Raw genomic sequence first — 14,260 nt, 5'->3', positions numbered from 1 at the left:
GCACGCTTGCACCCTGGGTGCTCGGAGGAGAGGGAAAAGCAGCCTGGAAAATGAGCCTGTTCCAGGTTTTCTGCCCGGTGCCCCCCTCGCCTTTCCCGCGGGGGGGGGCGGTGCGGCGCATGCGCGCTGTGCGCCCTGTCAGTGTGTGGGCGCGCGCATGCGCCCTGCGTGCCAGTCCCTGGGCTTTCCCGCGCCTGCGCAGTAGCGCGCGAAGCCGGAGGGGCGGAGGGCTGCGGCGGGGGAAATGGCGGCCGCGGTGCTGGCGGCGCCGGAGGGCGGCTCTGCCGTGATGCCGGCGGGGAGCTCGGCGACATGTCCCCCTCCGCCGGGCCCGTCGGGCCCGGGCTCGTGGAGCCGCTCCTTGGACCGAGCTTTGGAAGAAGCGGCGGCCAGCGGCACCCTCAGCTTGAGCGGCAGGAAGCTCCGCGACTACCCGCGGGCCAGCGCCGCCAACCACGACCTCAGCGACACCACCCAGGCCGGTGAGAGAGGCGGCGCGGCGCGGAGCGGGGGGAACCGGCGGCGGCGCGAGGGCTGCAAGCGGCGCGAGGGGGCCGGGGAAGCGGCCGCCACACCCCCGCCGCGCCCTGCGCTCCCCGCGCCGCGGGGCCGGGGGCAGCCGCTCTGGCGGGGCCTGGCGGCTCCCCCTCACGGGCGGGAAGGGGGGGGTCTGGCTGCCCTGCCCTGCCTCCCCCCCAACGGCCGGACCCCCCCGGGTGAGGCGACTGATGCTGGATGCGTGAGGAGGAGAGATTTCCCCTGCGAGAAAATCCCTTCCTAAKGCGCGCTTGGAGCGTTTGGGCTGTGTCCCCTCCACCCTTCCTCTTCGCGCGTGTGTGTAGGGGGGATTCCCCTCCTCCTCCTCCTCCCGGCTGTGCGAGGCCATCCCTGTCCCCCCTCGCCCCGGCGGCGATGCTTGGCATATTTCTCCTCCCGGGCTGCTTCTCCTTCACGCCTTCCCCTCCTCCCTTCGCTCTCCGCCCTTCCTCTCGTCTTCTGCGAGGCAGGATGGGGAGCCGGTGCAGGGTGGCCCCCTCCCTCTGCCCCTCGCGGGGCTGCCGGCGAAGTCTGCCGGTTTGTTTTTCCTCCGGTTGAGAGGTGCTTCCTTGTTCGAGACTGAGTTTTAAAAATAGTTAAGAGTCCTTTCTAAGTACCCGCTGCTCGCTGTTGTGGTCTTAGTCATGCATGTTCTCTTGCTGATATATGTGTGTGTATGTATATAAACATACGCGTATATACATGTATATACACCCTCCCTGTCTTTTATCTTGTGCTGTTGGCAGGGGAAACCAACTTTACAAAAAGAGCTGTCAAGTGTACATGAGCTAAAGAAAATGAAAACTTTTTCTTGTGCTCTTATGCTACTATTATTGTCATTTCTGACAGCCATGCGCAAGATCTGAAAGGTATTGTGAAAAGAAGCATGTCCTCTTTCTTTGTTCTGCCTTAATTCAGAATGGAGAAAAATAGTAATGATTTGCAAGGAATACTTTACAAGGTGCAGTAAGCAACAGGGCTGTTTTTTCCTATTTGCTTCCCAAGTATTCTCATAGGGAGTAGATTAAAAATGAATACTTTGTGTGTCAACAGCTTGCCCATAAGTAAAAACACATGCAAACATTTATGGATTACGTTAACGTATTATTGTATTGAACAGAGAGGTAAGACTCGTAAAATGAGTGTTTTCATGGGATGTAGAAATTACYTTTCTTAATGCATTATGTAGAGCAAATTCTGTTTGCATGTTTTTTAGTTGTGTAGTTGTATAAGCAAAATATAAATAGTCGTGGAAGGTGTTGACATGTCACTTTTAGCTTTGATTGCTTCTTGTAACTTTTCTGTCAGTTGAGTTGTGATGCTTTTGTTTGAAGACACTAGCTTAAAAAAACAAACTCTGAACATCACTTCTAAAAAGTTACCATGTTTGTTAGTGTGTTGATATACTGCCAATTAAATATTTCAAAATGGAGCCTCCTTTAAAATGGTTTAACTTCATACTGTGTCATGTAATATCCTATTTGAGCAAAAATCTGTCAGAAGAGTACTAATTTTGCAAAAAAAAAATTCTTGCTGGGGGCAGATCTGCTTAGTTTGGYTTGAACACATCTATAAATAGAAAATGCTCCTTGTTTGAGTGTGAAATATTTCTTGTTCAGAAGGTTCTCTACAAATGCAATTACACAATGAATACTTAGTGGACTAATCTGTGGGTAAATGCAACATACTCATTTGTGAAGAATTGGGGCTTTTTGTTTATAATACTATTCACTTACTGTATCCTTGAACAATTTGTGGGAATTCTTGTTTCCGTAAAGGTTCCCATCTATTGTGATGAATATTTGCATTGTAGTTGTTCAAGAAGCATTAAATGCCAATAAGCGGCAGTGCATACCATACACTTTGTGTATTTTTCTTCACAATGAACCTTGGAAAAAGCTAAGACTGTTCCTAAGTTAAAAGAAATAGAGCTTATTATTGAGCAAGGGAAAAGTTCTGCTTAAGTTCTCGGTTTTGAAGTCTCCTGTGAATAATTTCATCTCGTGCCTTTTTTGGTGTAACCTGCTCTCTGACTTTTTGTTTTGAATAAGGCTGGGCAGTGGAAAGAAATCATGCAAGCGTTCCTGACCCCCGAGTGTCGGTTGAGGGTTCAGCTACAGATTTAATTCACTTCTTTCCCCATGTCGATTTGCTTCTTGTGAAACTTCCAACTTTTATTACATGTTAGTAGCCACAAATAATATGGTATAATGGAAAGCGTGTACTAGGTGTTATAACACTTAAAACAACCCTATAGACTCCCAAGTGCCTTCCAGCCTGCTGTTCTGCAAAGACTTGAAGCACATCTGATGGGGCATGTGTGCCTGGAGCTTCACCAAAACCACTGGGATTTTCCAAACTATGAAACTGAGGATGTAATAATTAATACCCAAATCTTACTGCTTTCTGTATAGATACCTCTCTAGTGTGGATCGTGTTATGTTGGTATAGCTCATTCCCATTCTTGTAGTAATAAAAGTAATTGCATTTCACTGTAACTGCATCCATGTTAAAGAGGTGGGAGTGAATCACATGCCTTATTCATGTAACTACACAGCTACAGAACTAGCTTCTAGAATAGCCTTAAGCCTTAACAGAATCAGTGGCCTTGACTGGAAGCTCTTGTTAACATAGATGAACCACTAGAGTGGGTCAGTAGGAAGAGCAGAGTGTAGAGATCAGATATACACTAGATCAAGTTTACCTGGGTGCTCTGTGTGGATACTGAAATTGGCAGTGGGGGAGGAGGGGAATGCCTGTAAGTGGATAGCAACCAGCAAGTACGTTTTCAAATGTTATGTCTTTGGAAAGAGCCTGTTTCTTTGGAACTTTCAGGTGTTCAGAGTTTACAGTACTACTAACYCTAGTGCTCAAGCTCTTGTAGCTGCTTTTGCATGAACTCATTCCCCAATTCTCTTTAAGCTAGATAAATGCCCTAGTAGTTTCAAATTAGTGGGAATAACCACAGTATTTACTGCACCAAATCCCAACTTTATATAAGTTTATTTAATCGTCTCATTTTCTTTCACTTACTATACCTACTTTCAGATGGCTCTAGACTGTGTTCAGGCAGCTAATGCCCTCATGTCCAAAAATGTGCACAAATGGACGTGGTATTGGATATGATGGCACAGTATTGCATGCATAGTACTGCTTTGTTTTCTGTGTCAGAGCAAAATACAAAAGTTTTTTTAAGCAATATTCTACTGTAATGCTTAACATCCTGTAAACGTTTTAAAAAAAAATAGTATGTTGTGCTGCAGGATAACAATAACAATGGTTTTTCATCATTGACATTTTTTCCTCAATGACATTCTGGCAGACCTCTCTAAGCAATAAACTAAGAGTAAACTTTCTTATGCTAAAGAATAAACAATGAAAAGATAGTCATAGATGGGTATGCTCAAAAAAAATCTTGCAAGTAATTGTTGGATTTTGATTCAGTTATGTAAAAATACTAGTAATAAAATGCATACATTTCTTATACTTGAATTCTTGAACTTTTTTGTGCTATTTTGAAAATATAGCTTAGCAATATATTTGCTTCAAAGGCTTGAAARTCTAAAACCCAGATTATAGAAGAGCACATTTGAACTCCTCTGAAAACCTTTTAGCAGTTGATTATCGTAATAGTTCAAGCAAGGTGGGAGGTGTTGATTTGTTTGTATTTGGTTACTAGCATTACTGCACTCTTAATCAAAGTGGAAAATACTTTTCTTTCTTCTCCCTCCCAGTTACTTTAGTCCTGTGTGTTTTATTGCCCATAGGGTGCTTTTATACAGAGATGTGATTTTCAGGGTGACTGTAGCCCTCTAATGAAATGGAAATTGCATCTGGCAGCTTATTCTCATCGATTGGCTGCAGTAGTGTTATTCCTTGTGTTCTGGTCCAGTCGCACTTGAGACGAAATACGCAGGTATCATTCTTAACTGCTCCCTGAACAGTCATCAGAACCAAGTTTCTGGCAGGTGTAACTTGACTTTGGAAAAATATTTGATAAACAGATAGGGTTTGCTGCATTTTTATTCTGAAAGTTAATGTATTTCTATTAAGCATCAGTGGGAGAATTAAGTTAGTCATTAATCATTTGCCTCAATCGCAAAACTCTCACTGCAGAGTGAAACCTGTAGTAATGTCAGAGCCTCAGCTGCCCTCTGGAAGCTGCTGTCTTCCAGATGCTGAGGACCCACAGAAGGCTTTTTAAACCAAGACTAGTGTTCTCAGTTGTTTCCAGAACTGAGGAGGTAACTTAAGCAGGCATTGAAGTAATAGTGAGTTGCTTCTTTTTTTTTTTTTAAACTGGAATTAAGATCACATAATAAGAAGCAATGTACAGACATAAAGATGGGGGGGGAACCAAACAATTTAAAATTGAATTGAGGGTAGTATTTGCTTGCAAGCTTTGGAATGGGTCGTTAATAGGTTAGCTCCCTACAGTGTGATGCAATAGTTCTGACATTCTTGTACATGTAGGATGGTTTATTCACAAGAAATGCAGTATAATGGTAATTTAGATACTAAAAGAGAGAGAAGAGGGGGAAGAAGCTGTTCTTTATGCTCCTCCCTTACATGTTAATTTGAATTTTAGGAAGTGACTCAAACTTACACAGCTTATGATGATGAAGAATGAGCAAACTTCTTCATTAACAAAACAAGAATGTGCTTCTCTTTTTCTTTCACGCTCTTTCATTTAGCAGCATTATCTATCCCCATTTTATCTGGATTAAATTACAACCAATTTGTTCATTCCACTCATGTTCTCAACTAGGGAATAGGAAAAGGAAGGGCTATAAACCATCTGAACTAAATAAGAAAAGAAACATAGTTGCATTTTGCCAGTGTTAATGTAGACTGTGAGGTCATCATTTGATAACTTTCCCAGTGGCCTAAAGCATACATTGAACAGGAAAGTTATTTGTCAAACCCTCCAAGACAACCATAATTACCTAAACCACTCACTGTGTCCACTTTTAAAGGAGAAGATGGGAATATGTGGGTTTATGCAATAAAAAAAAAGGACTGTTGTATGGAAATTGACCAGTAGGATAATTATATGCTGAGTACTATATCATGTTTCTGGAATATATTAATAATGAAAAAGGATAGCAAGGCTCTTAAAGAAGAAAAATTGTCAGCTACTACCTTTTGAATGACTTTGCCAGTAATGTGTCCTAATGTTTTTCTTCTTAGCAGCTCTCCATAGAAACAAAATCTAACCATAGTGTCAATACGTTTTCCATACATTAACTGCTTGTATGCATTTAGAAGGTTTACAGTGACTATTTGACTCTTTTGCAGTAAGAGATCTCATCAGTATTTTCACTTTCTGCCAGAAATATAGTTGATATTACTTAATGAAACATAAAACAACTTTAGAAGTACAGTATGGCTTATATAGCAATGCTGGTATTTCCCAAACATTTATTCTTAAAAGCTACAACAACAGAGTCCAAACCATCCTAAAATTAAATAATTGTTTGAATAAAGCTCTTTGGGTTACTGTATCTTGAATGTTATTTCATTATGATCTTTAAGAGAACTTGGAGGGAAAAGGGATGATTCTTAGTTCAAGTAGCTGGTATTTAAGTCAGAAGAGATTACAGCATCAGTCTTTTATCTCTGAAGTTTCTTTATTAAAATCAAAATCTAACATTTCATGAGGGTTCAGATKCCTGTGCTCCGAAGTGTATAGTTCCCTCCGCCCCTATCAAAATCCAAGCAGAAATACGTTATCCAGAGGTTCTAGTAGCTGTAGGGAGAGAAGAAAGGATGATGGCACTCTTCCCCAAAACTTGGTAGTTTAGCAAAGAATGGCTCTTCAGTTTTAGACAGTAATCTAGCTCATCCTGTTTGATTGCATTTTTTGGTCTTACCTCCTAATTTTTTCAGTCCTCTAAWAATACATGACTGTTAGTTCCTTGTTTTTGTTTTTTTTTTTAACTTGTTATGCTCCTGTTATTGGAAAGCCTGGGTCACATTTGCGCTGTATGCATAAATGCTGGTAATTCTTAGTCTAGGCTAAAGSAATTATCTGAGAGTGGTGCTTTAGTAAATTGGTAATTTGAGGTCAGTCATCTTGCTTCTTGTGTTACCTTAAGCAAAATGTGAAGAGAAGTTGACTGTGGTAGTTTATAGTTCATTTTTGTTGAATGTGGCATACTGGTTTTTGATGGAAAGCTGAGGCTTGTAGTAATGCTCCAAGCTTCTTGGTGCACAGGTAGTTTTTTGCTTAATGTTTATATAACAACTAGGAAAGTGGGGTCCAAGTTTGTATTTGTATTTCCTAAGCCATGTTGGAATAAAATTGATGCATGAAATTTGGAATACCTTTATTTAGTGAGTTGATCTTAAAAAAACAAAAACAATCCCACAATCAACTCTTTTACTGCTAGTAAACTCTTCTAAGTGGTGTTCACAATTGCACGTGTTTCTAGTTACTTCCCTAGCAGTCTTTGACTTTCCTGCCCCCAGTGATTTGATACCATCATGATTAGATTTTTTTTTTAATAGTGACTTGTCTGTGTACACACTTTCAGTTATATTTGTGGTGATAACTGTGTAATTACGTAAAAAGACAAGAGGAAAAGGGCTGGTAAGTGAATATATTGCATCCTGTGGTCATACAAGGGACAGATTGGAGCTTAGGAAAAAACTGAATGGCTTTGTTTCTCTCATCGTGTTTTCCAGCCCTTTTCTCCTGTGGTGCTACCTATGCTTGGAGGTAGCAAATTTGTATTAGTTAAGTACTCCCCGAAGTCAATCATAAATCCACAACCTAATGTGATCCAAGTTCTATGCTGATGCCAAAAGGGGAAGTTCTGTCTTCATCTCCTGCTGCGTAGTCAACACCAGCAATCATGTTGACTTCCAGTAAGCTATTTTGTACTTATCTGGCTGAAAACTAAGCCAGCAACTAGTTTTCAGTTGGATCAACTCCTTGGACAGCTCACTACACTTTCACGTATGTGTGAGTGCCAGCAAACAGAAAGGTTGGAAAGACTGTCTGGAGTGACAAAGAGAATGAGGGCCCATTTTGGCAGAAATGCAAGATTAAGTTGACTCGAATTGATTGTGAAATCACACTTTAACTCTGTTTTGTAACGCTTTATCAGTGATCTGTTTTAAATTTGCTAATTATTGTTTGTAAAACAACATGCTAGCCTCTGAGTCTGCGGGTCTAAGAATTTTTTTTCTTTCAGAGCATGCCTCGTTGAGTTAAATTGCATTCAGTGACACTTTACTGCTGGCACATTTGGATCTCATACTTCCATTTGGCAAAATATATTATTTTATGCAAGTAATTTTAAACTGATGGTTTAGGTTTAGCTTTAGTTGACATAATTAGTTTCTTCAGTAAAAGAAACCAGCAATTAAAAATTAGTTACAACAAACATTGCAAATTATATAGCATGTGTTAAAAATAACATTACATGGTAGCTAATGAAAAGGCTATAACTCAATTCAAGGGTTCTTCTCTCTTTAATAAATAATGAGGCTTGGATCTCATGGTTTCCAATGTTAGCCAAACCGCTTTAATGAATTGCAGTTGTGTATTTAGCTAAAGTAATGGGCTATGCAATGTGCTTTCTTCTTTATCTGCTGCTGTTCATGCCCCCATAATTGGGGGGGGGGAACCCATTCACATTAAAAATGCCTGTAGACTTTGCCAGTGTGAGTATTAAAGGAGTTAAAATACTGCTTTAGTTCTCTGAATTATAGATGTCTAAAGAAGACATGAAAGGGTACTACAGTCTGGTCTTTATAGGATAGTTGTGTATAAGTTGGTATTTTTGGCTATATTCAGGAAGAAGGCCTATTTTTCACTTAGAAGTTCCCTAAACTGCTCCAATAGCCCTCTACTTCAACCTCACTTAAGATTCCATACTACAAACCATTGCTTTTACTGACAGAGGTAAGTCTCTTTAGAGTGAGGAGAGTCTTTGTTCTTTCTCAATTGGGCTGTTATTGCTTTGTGAATTACAGTATTTACGGTCATCGTCTTCTCTAGATGTAGTTCAAGCACTCAAAAATGAGGATATGCCTAAAAAGACCCATTTGCTATGCTGCCCAGATATTGACTCCTTTGCACATAGTTTTTAATGATAACTTCTCTCTGTAGAGGGTGATAGAATTAATGAGCATCTGTTCAATTTTTTTGCCTCATTGTTCAAGGAACCGTGTGAATTTCAGTGTCTTTATTCTGCATATTGTTGAAAGTGAGCACTGAATACAGAATATATAATTGTTTTTTTGGGTAGTGCACCTTACAGCTGAATAATCTTCAGACACTATTTTTCATGTAATTTGTCAAGTGAAGCAAGGTGATATCACTGCATTTTATAGACACAAAACATGCAGTAATACAAAGATTGAAAGCAATTACTGATTTGGGGTACCAAATTCAAAATACTTAGTGTCTGAATTTTTAGGCAACCCAACCATTACATATTACTATATTTTTTCAAAGTACAGTTCTTACTAACTTCAGCTGCATTGGTGACTCCTCAAGAGTACTGGAAATCAAGCCCAAACATCAAGAAAAAAGGGAAATAGGTCATTAATGATTACCTTTGAAAAAGTACTTCTGAAGATTTGCTTAGCATCATGAAGGAAGTACATGGCACTGGCAGGATGSAATCGATTTCTCCAAAACAACATTCACCAGCTTTCACGTCAGCCATCCCTTTTTCTGCAGCTACTTCATTCCTTGATGCATCTCTAATTTTGCAACAGTAGTCTTACATTAGACAACTAATGTGATCAGTCATGATACACAGAATAAGCTCATCTTGTATGATGAATGCTATGTGAACAGAAAAATCTTGAAGAGTAAAAAGAAAAAAAAAGTTGTATGTGGTTGTTAATTAAAGACTTGTGGATGGTAGATATGCACAGGAAGTGAGAAATTAAGTTATGCGGACATCCTTGTTTACAGACTATCCTGTCTGTAAGCTCGGTTTGCCAGTCTTGTATAATTTTTTGTTTTCTCTGTACAAATTATTGATACCTTTTTTTCAGGTTAGTCTTTTACCCTWGAAATTTAGTCATGTGGAGTCTTGCTGACATCCATGTGGTTCATCAGTGCAGTTCAAACCTTTACATCCATCATGTCTCTATTACTTGAGCCAGTAAGATGGACAGCAGTGGGTTATCATTCTCTCTGTGGACTCTGTAGCAGGGGAAGAGACGTGTGCTTTGCCTCCGAGTTGTACGGATATTTGCTGAGAGCAGAGCAATGATGAGATTTGAGTGTCTTGATTTCTATACTAGGTGTGGAAGGGGTTTATAATCTAGCAGGTTGGGCTTCTTATGCATGTTCATGTCAAATGTCTTGTCCCCAACAATATGTCTTCATCTCAGTTCTGCCTCTCTTCTGTCCCCATTTCATTTTTTCTTGTCTGTTCCAGCTCTGTTTTCATCTCTCAGCCTTCATTTCTTTCCCCATTAATCTTGTCCTTTGTCTCAAATGCCTCTCTTATTGCCAGCTGCGTTCCCCTCATCAAAGTTAGCACATTAAAAAGTGGAATAATCTGCATCTTGATATTTGGTAGAAAATTCCTTTTAAATCTGAGGAGAGCATTAACTTTAGGGTGCTGATGAGACAAGTAGTAATTTAAACTTGCTTAATTTGTTATTACTATTGTTTATGGCCATATATGTTACCTCTAAGTTCAGTCATAGCCCAAGACTTTTACTAGACTTTCAGTTGGTGCTATACCCTCTCTTCCCTAGAAGTAAGAAAGTCATTGAACCCAATAATAGCAGTACAATTAGGTGCTTGTCAGTGCACTGACTGTATGCTCAGCTATGGAATAAATGTTTTTGTAGAAGGTCGTAACTGAATGTGGTCATGGGCCGTAAAGTATTTGCTACTCCCTTCTATTCTGCTGGCTTGCCAATGGGCAGATGAATTTGTGCTTAGCAGAGTAAAAATCTGTCTTTGGAACCCATCTATGCTAAACCAGCAGATTAATAGTTTGAGTAGTAAATGTGTTGGAAAATACTCAAGTCTTATATATCGCATGAGACTGTTCTGCTGCTGTGCAAATCAAGTTCCATCATTCAGTGGTGCTTGTGTGTCCGAAAATTGTTATAACTACGGTTAGAAGTCACAGTATAAGAAGAAAAGCCTGGGACCTTTAATATCCTTCACTGGTAATTAAATATTAGCTCTTTATTCTGAGTATGCTGAAGAACATTTTCATGGAAAATTCTTTTTTTTTTTTCCTCTCATACTCACTGGTCCTGCTGAGTCTCTCTTGAAGTTTCTCTTCTCCTTGAAAATACATATTTTATTAAAATCAGCTTTCTGAGTTGTATTTTCAGTTTAAARGGTGCCATTGTGTCATTTATCATGAGACAATATTTAACTGCCGATTTCTCAGTGATCAACTTCACATCTGTTTTGCATCTGGTTTTGGTACACTTATGCAGTTGTGAAATATTTTTCTACGATTTTTCTGTTTTTAAGATACTTGCTCACAATTTTTACCCCTTTCCCTGAGGAAAAAAAACATTAACTTGTAATTTGAAATAAGAGGTAGAAGATTTCAGTTTATTTTCTTGTTGTCTGAATGCATGGCAACTGTCTGAAGTGTTACTGAGGTGTTACATCCTCCTTTCTCTTGCCTAAAAAACACGGTGAATGATGAAACCAAAAGCGAATGGTATCGGATGAGGAATTTATCCTCTCTTCTTGTACAGCGAGAGTGAGGCTGTCCTCCTATTTATCTGATGATTTATTTGTAATACCAGAAATATCCTTTTGAGAATATCAGTATGTTTGTTTAAAAAAAAAAAGGTACTCTAATATGCAGAGAAGGCCATAGGTTCTGTCAGACTTGGCCTGTTATATGTTCAAGAATTAACTTTTTCCCAGGGCTATACTTTAAGATACCAAGAATGTAGGGGGTTACAAATGCACACCTGTGTCCTAATTATTTGGAGAATATTGAATATATTGATTGTGATATGCCGTATTTTTAAAATATTTAACTTTCTCTGCTTTTTCCATGTCATTACGTTCACTGCAAGTTCAAATGTGTAGAAGATTATGATCGTTTAAATAAATATGATGTGATAAATATGAATAAAGAGTCTGTTACAAAGCTACAAACTACTTTTAGCCTAGATCTGTACCTTACGTTTAATTTTTCCAGTATACTTTTGCAACTGCAAAGCACTTCTACATACTATGTTTTCTAAAAATTCAGCCTTTCAGAAATCAAAAATACTTTGGCTGTACTATATTACAGGTTACAAAGCCTGATCGCTCTTCTCTCTTTTTTCACAAGAGCGTTGTCCTTACTTCATGCAAGAATCTCTTCCAGTTTGTGGAATTTCACCTAGACTGAAGTATTAAAGAGCTAATAAAATAAATCTTTAGAAATGGCTTTTCTTGCCAGAAATCTTTATTCTTTATGAAATTAATACTATTTTTTTTCTGCCTCATAACATTCTGTTCAAATTGCTTTTAGGGAATAGGTAAGGGTGTTGCATTTACTGCTATTTGCTAGTTAATGGGTATATAGCGGTTTGAAGAGCTATAAATATAAGTGCTAAACTTTTTCTCGTGCTTCTAGTGCACGTTATTTGGGTGTGAATTATATAGCTAATACAGATGTAATCTTTTAAACATCTGCCATCTTTGCTTCTATGAGTATTTGCTAAAATGAGAAGTACATCTGTTAATCTGTTACATTTTTTGTGTCCCCACTACCACAGTGGAATTTATATTCACAGTCCTTATAGTGCTACTCCAAAAAGTGGTTAAGAAATAAATCTATGGAATTTCCATTTCAGTAACATTATGTCAATTTGAAACTAGTCAGTTTAAATAGCTTTTCACGTTTAAATAAAATCTAAGGCATTTTGCAATTCGTCTTCCTATTTCTTAAAACCTCTCTTAGAACAACTCTTCTGCAAGTATGCAAGTTGTGTGAGCAGGTTCTGGGATGAACTCAGTGCGGAATTGTCCCCTGTTTTGGGGGAGGGGGTTTCCTCTTCTGTGAACGACTACAACATGTGTTTCCAGAGCTTTCTTAATAGTAGTAGTAGTGAAACATGGCTCTGATACCTGACAGTTGTTCAGGACCTTGGGGTTTAAGCAAGCAAACAACCAGAACTGCCTGGAATTGCGCGGATTCCCCTCTGCTCTGCGTGGCACCGAGGTGCAGCCCCGCCGGAGGCGCCGAAGCTGTTTGGAGAAGCTAGCGCTGCCCAGGCTGAGGGGCAGTTTATACTTTCATATTTCTCAGTTGAAACTGTTCATGTAGCTCCTTTATCTTGCCAGTTTTTATTTCAGTCTACTGAACACTTGTGTCTACTTTTTTTAATCATAGTAGAAGAAAACACATAGTTCGTACATAAAATAAATGGCAGTTCTTAATTTTGGCTATTTGTTTTCCTTTCTCCATTTTGGACCTTAAAGAAATCCTTCTACCACTGCGTTTCCTGTCTCTTCACATTTTCCTTTTCCTAATTTGCATGGTACATCCTGCTTCCTAACCGTTTGCACTGTGACATACGCTGGTGTCTGAGGCATTTACAGAATAAGCTGTTTGGTGCGTTGTTTTACTTTGCAGGCTGAGTCATGGGGTTGTAAATCTAGAGAACACAGTTTGTACCCCATGAGGAGGAGAAAAAAAAATCATAATCTTATTTTGGGTGCTTGAGTTTCTTTTCATTTCAAGTTTTATATTGCAGATATACTAGATTATTTGAAAGAATATTTTGTATGCCTTTGTATTTTATTTCCATGCTAGTTGATTTGAAACTATATTACTACATTATGTAATCTCATAAAATTGCACGTTATGCAGGGCTTAACAGCTGGATAGGAGAATCTGGGCATATCGGTGGTTGTAAAGCTGGGGACACCCTTTTTGATAAGTGAAAGTAACTTGTGTTCTGAAGATCTTGATTTGTAAAACTAAGTCAGCCTACCTCTGGCAGATATTAGCTTCAGTGCTGAGAAGATTAATGAACAAGAGTTTATTGGAAGTGTGCATGCATGCGTACTAAATTGTAAATGTAACTTTCCTTTCACTCTAGCTGTTAGTTTGCTTTAWGTTCGTTTCCATTTGGCTGTGGTAAGTGGGAGAAGACTACTTCTGCTGTTTTTTTGTCTCTGACTTTTTCATGGGTTGCCAAACGCCGGTGGCAAGTTCTCATTGACCAAATTTTTATTCAGTTTATGGTATCCTGTCTTCTGATCTCTACCACTCTTGCTATCAATGAGATGCAGTGCTCTGCATGCATTTCCTTCACATAATATTTCTGTTTGCTATTAAAACAGCTGTTTCCTCTTTGGCTGTAGTTACAGTTTAATGGAGATGGAGAAATCCTTGTTTGTAAAGATTTTTGAATAATATCAGGTGAAATACACTATAAATTAAATTGATTTTATTTTTGAATGTATTTTGTGGTGGCACTTTTCACAAGTTCCTCGTACTTGCTTTACAGTACCTTGAAGAATGTTATTCTGTTTCTGTTAGAAGTATAGGAGCATTTCTGTCCTTCTAGTGATCTCAGGATAGATTTTTCTTTGTCATCTTGTACTTGTAGTAACCAGAGGTTGGTATTACTTTAAAGGTGATGGAAGTATCCTACTTCAGTACCATCCTTATTGTTAATGCTTTATCATCACTTTTTAATAAACTTCAAATATCCTGCTTGCCTCACATTTTCCTACCCTGACTGCTCTCTTGTAGCTGATCTCTTC

At 39.2% G+C, this 14,260-nt stretch overlaps 1 protein-coding gene across 6 annotated transcripts in view; it reads left to right on the top strand.

The window, feature by feature from the left end:
- Positions 1-244: 244 nt before the first annotated feature.
- LRCH3 (leucine rich repeats and calponin homology domain containing 3) overlaps positions 245-14,260 on the top strand; it is a 71,152-nt gene continuing 57,136 nt past the window's right edge. For all 6 annotated transcript variants that reach the window (XM_026070881.1, XM_026070882.1, XM_026070884.1 and 3 more), the window contains exon 1: positions 245-482. In XM_026070881.1, coding sequence (XP_025926666.1) covers positions 245-482 — 238 coding nt within the window. The remainder of the gene's footprint in view (positions 483-14,260) is intronic.

Source organism: Apteryx rowi, unplaced genomic scaffold (genome assembly GCF_003343035.1).
Source record: "Apteryx rowi isolate R43461 unplaced genomic scaffold, aptRow1 scaffold_32, whole genome shotgun sequence".
NCBI lineage: Eukaryota > Metazoa > Chordata > Aves > Apterygiformes > Apterygidae > Apteryx > Apteryx rowi.
Note: the sequence above shows the minus strand (reverse complement) of the source record. Positions and strands in the feature narration are given on the sequence as shown.